This window comes from Argentina silus, assembly GCF_951799395.1.
Source record: "Argentina silus genome assembly, chromosome: X".
Classification (NCBI taxonomy): domain Eukaryota; kingdom Metazoa; phylum Chordata; class Actinopteri; order Argentiniformes; family Argentinidae; genus Argentina; species Argentina silus.
In genome coordinates this window covers 11,902,704-11,915,682 of record NC_139653.1, presented here as the reverse complement: position 1 = coordinate 11,915,682, position 12,979 = coordinate 11,902,704, and the positions used below count along the sequence as shown (strand labels likewise).

Here is a 12,979-nt window from a genome sequence, read left to right as displayed (position 1 = left end):
TTAATGCCGTGAATGTTATATGAGGCTGCCAGATTTAGCTAAAGTCCTCAGGTTTACCTTGGACTGAATATCCATGAAATCCAAAATTATATTTTATATTTTTTATACTGTTTATTTACATCTTCATAGCACGACAGGTACTTGTTAAGTTGTACAATCATGACCCACCCTCCCAACCCCCACCCCAACAGAGGAAACATAAATCAAAGAAAATCTGAAATAAATTGTAAATAATATGTAGGCATAAGAAGGCAGCCAGATGGGTCTTCATTGTAGAGAAGGTTTTGTCATTGTCGGGCAGGTTGTGTAAAAGGAAGGGGATCTCAAAGATAGGTCCCTGGAAGGGCGCCATCTTGCAGTTCTCCTACCACAACTCAGATAGCCTCCATTTAAGATCGTAAGACCTCTGGTGACAGGCCTTCTGAGACTAGGTTGGACCTTTCATAGATCCATCAGCTCGTGACATGGGTGGAATACTTGGCCCTACGCTTGGGAAAATAAGTCCCTGCACAACAGGAGGTGCCAAGGGGAGGCGTAGAGTAGTAGCATAGCCTAGCAAGTTATAATGACCTGAGGAATTATCACCGAGCTAGCTAGGGTTCAACAATTCCAAAGAATTCCAAGCACACAGATTTATGTTAGTCTGCTAGCTCAGAGAGTTAACAGGTGCTCACAAGGTGAAAATCTTCAAACTTGGCATACCTTATACAACTACAGTATGCTGTATGACAGCCATTTACATGTAAGTAATTTAGCTGATGCTTTTACCCAAAGCAACTTCCAATAAGTACATTAGTGAATCAACTATACAAGTCATCGTAAGTAAAACCTTTGATGAGAACAAGTGCTATTGGCAGTCACAATGCTAGAGAAAGGAAGCGTCACCAGCTAGTACCAGGCATGATTGAATAAGGGTCTTCAGTGAAAGGTACAAAAGAGTGCGTGTGACATAATGAGGGGTCGAAACGGGTTGCCTGAAAGAGCGAGCCCATTGCAATCTAGTCAAACTGCTCTCATGGAATTTTTTTGGTGTCTTGATGAACTTTCCAAAGTAATTGCCCTGATGGTGCCGAGGCTCAGACAGTCTGACCCCCAGTATTAGCTCAGACAGTCTGACCCCCAGTATTACCTCAGACAGTCTGACCCCCAGTATTAGCTCAGACAGTCTGACCCCCAGTATTACCTCAGACAGTCTGACCCCCAGTATAAGCTCAGACAGTCTGACCCCCAGTATTAGCTCAGACAGTCTGACCCCCAGTATTAGCTCAGACAGTCTGACCCCCAGTATTAGCTCAGACAGTCTGACCCCCAGTATTAGCTCAGACAGTCTGACCCCCAGTATTACGCACACATGCGTCTCTCATCGTCTCCTCACACTCCCTCACTTCAAGGGTCTTTTGTTGATTGATCTCAGTGTTGAACACTCCCATGTTTAGGCCTTGTACCCTGGCTGACACCATCTGCTCTTAATCATTGTATCAGTCGTCGCCTTCAGAGAACAGGCAAAGCACCTCAAATGTGCAGCTCAGTCAGCACAGGCTGATATCACTGTTTGGCTGTCCCATAAGCCATCAACATTGGTGGCTTCTCTTGGATGCATATACTGACTCTGTTTTACATGTTCGAAAGATTCAGTCCAGATTTACTATGTCTTCTGCTTACATACTGTATATCCTTCAAGAATCATCTGAATATATTGTTCTTTCTATACTCATTTCTGGTCCATATGGAGAGTTATCTTAGGAGAACAATAGCTCATCAAATTTTCATATGTGGAATTCTCATGGTGATCATGGCTGTAACAGATGAATTCAGTTTGTGTACACTCTTAGATGAGAAGGGTTATACCTCGAACTTCTTCAGATTAAAAAGTGTTCTAGGTAAAACCCTTCATAAAGGGTTCTACCTAGAATCATAAAGGGTACTCCCACAGGGACAAGCCAAAGAACCATCTATGGTTTAAGTTAGAACTCTTTTTTCTTAGTGTATGACCTATCGCATCTATAGCTGTACCAGTGGTAAATGTCAGTAAGGATTTGCTAAAAGCCGTGCCTGTGGGTGAGAAACATGCCAAAACGATTTAGATTTTCACTAATTATTATAGATTGCTTTTCAATTCATAGTAACGCCAGTTTCATGAGCAATATTTTCCTTTTCCATGGAGCAAAACATTTCTTTATATTTTTAAAGTTGAATACCAAATGCATTTGGTAATGCATTTCAATATGTTATCATGCCCTTTACAGTCCTGAATACATTTAATTTGTAACACTTGACTGTGACAGTTTACAGAGAACTTGTGAGATACTGTAGCACACTAAACTGTTAAAAGGATCACATACATCTACAGTAACTTTGTTGGTAGAATTATGCTGGTGAGCGGCAAACATGCCACTAAAGGTTTTGACATTAAACATACCCTCTAACAAGAATCCACTAGCAGCTGTCTGCTATGGAAAAGCCCATTGGCCTTACAGTCTCCCATTCCCATAAAATATTTGAATAATAATATCAAACATGTTTAAGGAAAGGGTTCAAATAAATACTTCTCATGCAGAGTGTTTTATGAGGAAAATGTGTTCACTTCTGAATGCAACGTACATTTCCCCAGTGCAGATGTAGGCTGACTTGAAACATGTTGGAGGCAACTCTTCACCCCTGTGCTTTGGTTCTTGGTGACCATATGTTTGAAGTTTAAGGTCTTCATTCTATCTGTCAGATTGCATCCTCTAACACTTGCAATTCTTGACACTTCCGTTAGGTGCAGTCGAGACTAATCCCAAGTAAAATGTGACATTCAAGCATTGCTTTCAAACAGTAAAAAGAAACAGACTTCTCTGCTCTCCAGTATCTCCTAGATGTTATCTACATCTACATATTAATCTACGCACACTCACACAGGTTTAACTGGAAAAAGGGAAATCTACCAAGAAATTATGAGTAATGTAGTTTTTAGCTAATTTACTACATTGTTTCCAACAATAACTCAAGAACTGCACATGGGGCCAGAGACCAAAAAGCATTCGTGAGCACAAAGAAATGCACTCTCCCTTGTTCTCACTTACTGTATATGACATTTCAAAATAAATACACTGTGAATTTGATAAGCACATGAGTGCACAGTGCCCTGTGTAAGTAATGGGACAGTGAAGCATTTTTCCTTCTTTTGGCTCTACACAATACCCCAAAAGTTATTTGATAGTATTTGTGGACATATTGGTTTCACCATTTAGAAATGACAACCCTTTTTATACATAGTGCCCCTATCGGGCACCAAAAGTAATGAGACAATTGGCTTGACAGGGGTTTCTGTTTAATTAGGTGTGTTCCATCACATCATTTGTGCTGGCATACTCCAAACTTTTGGAGTATAGAGCCAAAAGAAGAAAAAATTGCTTCACTGTCCCATTACTTAGGCAGGACACTGTAATTTGTTGCACACCAAGTTATTTCCTGCGGGCATATTCTTTTGGTTCACCTTGCATTCAAACAGTGTCAATGTTTGTCACGTGTGCAGAGAGAATCTACTCTTTCTGTGTTCCATTGAGTTTGTGAAAATAAAAGAGCAGAAACCTGCACAATTCTTTGTGGAGTCGTGAACGTGCCACTGTTGGCTTACCTTGCATGTTAGCAAGGGGGCGTGAGCTCTCCTCATTATTCCGGACCCCCTCCAGAGTTATCCAGTAGGGTTTTCCTGGACAGGGGAGGGGAGTGTTGGGAAAGCCTTGGAGAGCCTGGCCAGGGGTCCGGTAGGGAGATCTGCGCTTGGAGCATAGAGAAAACTCCAGTCAGGCCAGAGCCAACTTGTCCCCGAGATGGGAGTTCTAGTAAACAATTCAAACTCCAAATGAATATGTGGACTGACTGTATGCAGTATGAGTTTCTCAGGCAGTGGTAGGCCTTTGGAACTTAAAACCGGTATGATGTAGCAAATTAATTAAATTATAGATGAAACACCAGGTGTTTCTCTGAAGGTTGAGCCCTATAATTGAGCACCATAAAATTATCACTAGGCTCTTCCAACAGGACTTATGTACATCATGTGGGTTGAGGACAGGCCTCACTTTTTTCACACACAGCTGAAAGAAACTTTCGAGGTAGAGAAATGTGCCACTGTTCCCCTATTGAGTAATAGAGTATGAGATGTTCCATAGAAACCACCATGGAAGTTTCTAATTTTGCTCATACTTTGCTCTTCCAACCCTGGCCTATGGTGAGCAGTGTGGCTGTCCCTGAAACGCTTTCATTTGCTTGTGTATTCACATCATTCCTCTCTGATGAGATCAGTGTGGAAAGTGCAGCCAAATTACCTCAGAGAATCACAGCCAAAACACATTTTTCTAACCAAAAATATTACACATAGCAACCATTTTATGTTTCTTTACATGGAATTTGTTGGGCTTTTGCATTGTTCACTTGCAGCTGCCCTTGATGAAAGCATTTGCTTGAATTAATTCATGGAAAATAACATTGACTAAATTCCCCTGCCCAAAGTGTCCTTCTGCTGTCCTCTGAATTTCTAAGCTGTGGTAAAAAGATCAGGATACTGCACAGCTTGTCTGAGTGCATAGTAATAATAATTTGTTAAATTTATTTTCGCAATTAACTTATTCTGACTACAAAAGATTCCCCTGGAATCAGTTATATTACTTGACCTACAAGTAGTTCCATCACAGGAAATTGAGAGAAGAGATGACTACATAAATTTCTCTACAGACAATTTATGACATTGTGTTCCAGTAGAATGTCTCTGGTCCCAAGAACACTAAAGCTCACAATGACAACCTAGATGCAACCCCCGCCAGTATGCCTATCACTGTGGCACACACACACACACACACACACACACACACACACACACACACACACACACACACATACACACACACACACACACACATACACACACACACACACACACACACACACACACACACACACACACAATATGACACTGGAGGATAGCATTTTTTTTTCATTGAAGAAAGTTTGATCCTCTCTTTTGCACAACCTTGCCCAGTTCCTGTGTTCTTTGGGAAGAATATCTGGCAGTGTTTTCCACAGCTGTGTTTGGTCTGACCTATATGGCTGAACAGAGATGAGAATCTGACTCAGTATCAATTAAACTATATAGTCAAAACCGATAGGATGGATCAAGTAGGCCTACAGATTATTGGTGGTGGGATGAGGAGCCGAAGAGGAGCCAAATATGAAACCAGAGGCATCTTATATTCATCCACTACATATGAAGGCTATCACCTTCTTAGATCTGTCCAATATGAATACCTGACCTCACACTCAGTATCTACAGTATGTAGACAGAGAAACTGGAGAGTCCCAGGCCCTAAGCCCTCCGACTGTTCACCAGCCTCAATATCGGAGGACCCAATCCCATTTATACCAAACACTAACAATACCCAACCTGCCTACCCCTCGAGATACGGACGCATGTTCCGATTATTCATGCCACAGGAAACTACCAATGTTTACGTATGCTTTATATATGCCTCCAGTGGCCGTGAGGGGAACCGCCGGTGCAATTACACGCAGTACTTGCAACCCGAATGTTGCTGGTTCGAATCGTGCTTGGGACACTACTGTTTTTTTTTTTTTTTTTTAAATGGTGCTGATTCTTGTTGCTCATGCTAATATTTGCTAATGCCTTCCCCGACAATTTACTCTAACCTTACCACTCAAAGCTAATGCCTTATACTGCCTAATTGCCACGCAATTCATAATTGATGTGGTCAAGCATACGTAAACATTAGTCATATTCTGAACCATGAACAATCGGAACATGAGATCAGGTTGACAATACCATGACCCTAATCTCTCTTAGTCCCTGAGCCGGGTGAGTAATGTCAATTGAAACCAGCCCAGCCACAGCAGGCAGACCTCCTGGTCGTTAGGGAAATAGGTTTACTACCAGTGGCTTGAATTGAACTGTTGTATGTCTCTGGAGGGGCTTACATTACTGTAGTGCCTTTGGCAAGCCATCTAACTGAAAGTGCTCTGGTAGTGTATGTCCAGTGGAACACAGAAGAAGTGTAGTATGTTACAAGTAGAACAAGCTGGATTAGGGGTTCTGAAATAGGCATACAGGTAAAAGTCTTCAACATGAGAGAAACAATCATATGTTACTACTGTGACATGGAGAAAATAATTCTTGACTTCTTTAGTTATGATGTAAAAAACACTTTCTTTCTAAAACTATTTGCAGGCTATGCTTCTGTTTTTTGCAGACCTTATGTTTCATCCTTATGTGTTCCTCTTTACTAAATTCCTCTGCACAGAAAACTGCCACTTTTGTTATCTATTGAGTACTTTCAACTGTTCTTCTGATACGGCACAGCTTGGCAATATAAATCAGCATGGACAAGGGTGTAATGTGCAATCACTATGTACTGTGCAGTGTTGTGCAATTCCACAAGGACAATAACCAAGAGGATTACACAAGAATGAGAAAAGTGCTGTATAAAAGTTCAGTGCCCTATTTAATGTCTCAATCTTTACAGTATGTACTTAGACAATCTTTGTGTAATCAGACATAACAGCCTTGAGGAACAAGAATTGTGTCAAACAGTCATTAACAAATGATGAAGGGTGGACTGGAATTTGGAAAACTGTTTTGTTCAATTGAGATATGTACTCTATTTTGAGAAGTTAATAGTTTAATTATATGTTCATGGTTTTCCATTTACTTTGGGACTGTGAGAAAAATAAACTGTAAGAACTGCAATTTATCTTAAAATACTCTCAAAGTGATATTGTATACTCCTGTAAATTGTTTAGCCCTATTATAAGCTTGTGCTACTGCATTCTACATCAAAGAAAAGGAAAAGCTATCATTTAGATTTAGCGCAAACATTTTCTCCTCGAAAAAAAGAGAAGGTATTATGATACATTAGCTTCATGCAACTTTGTTAATAGGCAATGTTTCAAAGTCAAAGCAAATGGTTAAGATTGTAATACTTTTAGATGTCTTTCCAATAAGCATAAGCTTTTAAAACAAAATAATATCCAAACCTTCCGCAGTATGTTTTGCATCTATAATGAGTGAAACATCAGAATGTGCATAGAACATTTGCAGGATGCTTGTAAACCATAAAAACAATAAACTTACTTATAAACATGCATAAGGCCTACGGACCCTGGTGTCTTCTAAACAGGGGACATCAACAACAGATTTGATCTCACTAATAACATAGATATGTTAAACCGTCATCCGATTACAGCATTTTCAGTATGAGGTACAGATGTTCATAAAACACAAAGGATGGGCACTAGAACATCTTTGTCTCACCATAAATTGAAAACAAAAACCTTTCGAAAGTAAACTCTGACTAACTATTTCCCATGCCAAGGTATGTGTCCTTGATTAGAAACAGATCATGCATTGAGACCAAGGCCATACAAACTTGATTAATTGTTTAAAAGATTTCATTTTCAGAAAAGTGAGAAAAGCAAAGCAAAAAAAATAGTGTATCAAAGTGTATCTGAGTGTATGAATATAGACAGATAAACATGAAAAGTATGAGAGATATTATGCTCCATTTCAGTCTGATTATTAAAGGGATGCTCCACTCTAATTACATAGTACAGTTGTCTAGCACGACTATTCAAAGCTTATCCATATCCATGCTTTGGGATGGCCCAATCAGAAAATTATGCATTAACCATATTAATAATAATTTATAATCTTTTTTATAAATTATAAATCTGTAATCTAGAAATGACACAGATACATCTCTAGTATCTACACTAAGAAAGAAAGACAAGCTGACAGTGTGTGCAATTTTTTATACTATATCTGATTATGAGTTTCTTCCCCCACGCCATCAGAATCGTCAACGATGACCCCACCAGTGCCCCCCTCAAGACACTCACACATGCACTGTCATCTTAACACATATGCACACACATAGTCATCCATCTGCTATTTATATTGCTTACTTATATGCTTACCGGTTATACTGTTCATATTGTTTATACTGTTTATACTGTCCATACTGTATATTTTTTAGTACTTCTATTTTTATTTTATTGTATTTTAAAACTTATTGTATTGTTGCACTACTCTGTGGCACTGTCACTTTTGCATTTCACTGTATACTTGTATGCACGTGACAAATAAAGAATCTTGAATCTTGAAATCTATGAGTCTGTGACAGTACATCATTCAAAATGCCTTTCAAAATATAGAGTTTGGATTAAGAAAGGCCAAGTGCATCCAGTATTCTCTTAAATTGTTCCAAGGAACAATGAGTTAGTTACAAGTAACAATGAGTTACTTTGAAATAACAGGTGAAATATGCAACCAAATGAGTTGTCTTGAATATGCAAAGTTGGCTTCATGGGCTGTTCTCACCAGGTTCTGAGACCTGTCATTTGCTGTGTGCTATTCAGGTAAGGGTAAAGGTACAGTACATACTGACCGCTTTTTTGTCTAACATCTAGGTTTGTGAGTTTGAGTTCTAATGTCCATACATCTATACATGTTGATGGGTGTGTCAGTGTGTAGTAATGTCTGCGTGTCAGCCATGGAGGCTACAGCAGGCAGTCGGTGATGTCATGGCCCCTCTTTGAGGCGCTCTAGTCCTGGCGTTGTCACAGCGAAGTCTCCAGGGGGATGGAAGCTATCTAATGAGGCCAACTCCCCGGCACTACAGGATGGTGTAATTACACAGTCATTGTACCAACCACAGCAGCAGCTCTGTTGTCATGAGAGAGAGGCCCCATCACTGGGCCGAAACAGACTCAGCTTCCCATCCAGAGTCCCGCACAGCAGCTGGGAAAGAGAGAAAAAGAAAGAAGACATCATAGTTAGTTTTTACTCATTCAAAACAAGGGTGATTATACACTACCAGATTGGTCTCCTACTCAAATCGTGTACCTATACACGATAGTACGCATTCCTAATTGCGTGTCCTGGTTGGCGATTTTAGCTGCTAGGAGGTGAATACGGAAGGCAGAACGCCGTATAAGGAGGCTGGTGGGAGCATTAGCAGCTTGCCTTGAAACCAGCGTGTCGCTGGTTCGAATCGCGCTACAAATTTGCTAATTATTGTTGCTAATGCTAATGTTTGCTAATGCCTTCCCCTGACAACTTCCCCTTACCGTAACCACTCAAAGTTAATGCCTAATACTAATTCAAAGTTAATAAAGATTAACTTCTTTATGTAAGTCACGCAATTTCACTCACCCTCACATAGCATATCAACCAGGGCACACAATTTAATTAGGATAATGTGGAGATAGATTACTGCCGATATCATTGTAAATAAACTCAGAAATGTGTACCATGATCTGTAAACAAAAAACACAAAGCATAAATATAATTTACTAACCACACACAAACATCTTGTGATTTGTAGTTGTAAACCATTATTTAAATAAATGCTAAATTATTTGTAAATATGGCTAAAATGTGTGAATACAAAGGAAAGCAAATAACTTTCCAAAGTTATAAATAAACCACTTTGTGTAGGTATCCAAAAGTCTAAATCCAACACTAGCGTTAGAAGTGTTGAATCTGCATTTGCGAGTCAAATTACGTCTGTGGAGTTGTTTTAATTTGTTCACAGAATCTTGGCACTGGCATTCTGCGTGTTCATGAAGAAATGATTCACAAATGCATTGATTCCTGCCATAGGGGGAGAGGGAAATTAATCCTTATCCGGGTACTTCATCAACAATCCTGTAACAAGATTGGGGAACATTAAGACACTATAGCAACCTGGTAAAAGTTGCCTGGAGTCACGCATTAGTGACACATGTTTATAAAACACTTTTTTTCATTGTTTGATCTTCATCACACAACTGCTAGCTGGCTAGCAATGCTACCAGTGTATCGTAATGGCAGTTAGCATGTTAGGTCATATTTTCTGCATTCGTAGTGGCAGTTTGCCGACGATGTACAATGATTTCCATTTCATGATTTCAAAAGTTTAGACATTTTCCGTGTTTAGTTCACCTGTTAAGATGTTACCTATGAAAGGTTCAGGGTAGCATACAGTGTACAAGCTTACACAGGTGTATTTCCCACCACACCGTCTATACCAGTGGTCACCAACCTTTTCAAGCCCAAGATCACTACCCAAATCAAAATGTATGCCAAGATCTACCTCTCGTACAAGTTAAGAAAAAAACAAGCCCACAATGAAGTTCAACTTTATAATATTGCTTATTTTATTTGGTAACCAATGCATTAGCCTTGTTGATAGAAATTGTATTAATTTACAATTATAATAAGTCACATAGGTATAATCTAGTTGTGTGCAGTTTAATTTTCATTTCATTTCATTTTCCCCTTAAAAATACAGTTCTAGGCTAAGCATCCTTTTGAAAACATTGTGCAAGAGACAATTTATAGCACAGTAGGCTACAGTTCTATGTGATATATACCTCCTTTTGAAAACAGTCCCTAAGAGGTCATAACCATGCATTACATTTAAATTTTTCTGTACAAGAGACCATTTATAGCAGTTGTAGACATCCTCACCTCTTGTTCTCTCTTTTAGAGCTAAACGGGTGAGGATCCTTGTAATCAAATCCTTGAACGCCTCACGAACACCATCAGCTGTGCAGTGTCCGTCATATCCACAGATTCATTGAACTGTAGCGAAAGCATTCACAAAGCGATAAGTCTTACTTGTTGAGACACGTTGTCAGATAACAACTCTATCCTTGTCACTGTAGCAGGTCCAAGTGGCACACTCTTGATTGCAGATGTGATATCCTCTTTGTTTTTGAAGTCTTTGAATAAAGTGTCAGCGGTAACGGCCATGGCCTCCTTGCACAACTCTCCATCAGTAAATGGCCTTTTGTCGCCAAAACATGGCAAACTCGGAAAGATGCCTCTGTTGCTGCCTTGCTTTTGGTCGTTGGATTGATGAACAGTGACTGCTGGGCCTACAATTGCCTGGTACAGTTAAGGAACTAACTCGCCTCTTCGGTGGGTAAGTGTTGTTGTTTGGTGGGTAAGTGTTGTTTGGTGAGTAAGTGTTGTTGAATTTAGAATGCGTGGTGCTGTGGTGGAGATCCAAGTTTTCCCGACGAGATTGTGACCACTGATCAAATGGCATATTCAATGCACGAGGGGTGATAATTTTTTGATCAACATTTTTTGCCTGCTATGGTAGCTAGAGAGAGAGAGAACCTAGCATCCAGTAAACTAGTGTGAAGTGACCTGTTGTCGTGGATCATGGAAGAGGATTCAAACCAGACGACAAAGGTAGGGCCCTATCACTTCTGAGATGTGAGTGTGTGTTTGTGTGCATTATGCACCAAGAACTGGTATCTGGCGTGTTGCCAGATAGCAACAGTACCAATGTAGAGGTTAGTCTTATGTACTGTAGGTTTCAAAACGTAAGTCAACATTAACTGCCAAGCACATGACAGAATACTACCTTGATTATTTTTGTTAATTGAGTAAGCCACTTGATTTAGCTTATGAATATGCAGCAAAATACCACAGAAAAACTTCTGCTATGATGCCGCTGTGCCAGGTAGCACAAAGATAACACTTTTTTATTTTTTAAAGGTATTACCGGTGTAGCAGGTATTTTGGTGAGACGGTATACCAGTTTGAGAATTCTGATACTGGCACAAGCCTAAGACACACACACATACCGCTGACTCTCCTCAGCATTTCAACTGAATCTCTCAGAAAGGAGGCACCATTATCTCATCTCTCCCCTTCTTCCAGTGGACCATGCCAGGGCAAGAGAGCATTACCTCACTGCTCCGGCAGCCAATCTGCTTCTGAGATGCGTGAAATGGATGGCAGGAGTATCAGTCAACACTTTAATGTGACCTTAGGTTAAGTAGAAAATAAGAAAGATTTACGAAAATCATGCGTCAACAGACCATTACATAATACTGAAATATATACCTGTTGGTTGGTTTTACTGTTGACATTGTGGCTTAATTTTCATCCTTCTATTTCTCACTGCAAAGTAGTGGATGTGAATGGTGACAGTGTTGGTTCAATATCATTGCCTTGTACAGTCACAACCAACAACTAGAAAAATAAGTTCCAGAAGAAACTTTGTGGGCATGCAAAGTCTTATTTTGGTGGTAGAAAAAAGTTTTAAATGGTTTGGACGATAGATAGATAGATAGATAGATAGATAGATAGATAGATATGTTTGCTGGGTAATTGAAAGAAAGTGATGGTATATTATTATGGTAGCAGATAAAGTTAAAGATGGTGTGGTTGGTTAGATGGATGGATGAATGGTTGGTTGGTCTGATTGTTGATTGGATAGAAGAATTCATAGATGATAGATAGTTAGATAGATAGATAGATAGATAGATAGGATGAGCCAGGCGTACTTCAATGGAGTGGGTAGAGAGTTGGTTGGTTGAGAGTTGGTTAACTGGATGATGAATGTGTAATAGTTTTTAAAGTTTAATGGGTATCAGAAAGCTTTTATCAGGGTTGATGATGATTTTCTGGGTTGTTGAAAAAAGTGAGATATGTTGCTTGATTCGATAGATGAATGAATAGATGAAAGAGAGGATCGATAAATGAGAGAGAGGATGTATAGAAAGATCAAAACAATAAAGAGGTTAATCAGTATGGGTTATACTGAGTGAAGCAGTAGTGATTAGTGAAAGGAAGAAAGGATGATGCTAGGTAGTTGAAAAGTTAGATAGATATAAGGTTGGAAAGATAGAAGGTTAGACAGATAGTATGTTAGAAGGTCATAGTTAGATAGATAGGATAAGCCTGGGGTAGGTCAGTGGAGTGGGTAGAAGGTTGGTTGGTTGAGTGGTTGAGAGTGGTTTTAGTGCGGTAGAACTGGTAGCCAAGAGAGTGCATTGTTGTGTAATCATTCTAAAAATGTGTTCTGCAGGCCTGCTGTTGTTTTTATTCAAGAGTTGTGAAAGTTCCATAGCAGTTGCAGTAACTGGCTCTCAGAATGTTGGCCTGTTCCCCCATGTTAAAAGATAGGAGTTATTGAGTTACAAAAAG

The 12,979-nt window shown here is 39.6% G+C and overlaps 1 protein-coding gene across 1 annotated transcript in view; it reads right to left on the bottom strand.

The window, feature by feature from the left end:
• Window positions 1-8,719: 8,719 nt before the first annotated feature.
• The window catches only part of wdr27 (WD repeat domain 27), a gene marked incomplete at both ends in the record, with an annotated part of 83,929 nt that continues 79,669 nt past the window's right edge, over window positions 8,720-12,979 (bottom strand). The window contains one exon of the mRNA XM_083694569.1: window positions 8,720-8,788. Coding sequence (XP_083550695.1) covers window positions 8,720-8,788 — 69 coding nt within the window. The remainder of the gene's footprint in view (window positions 8,789-12,979) is intronic.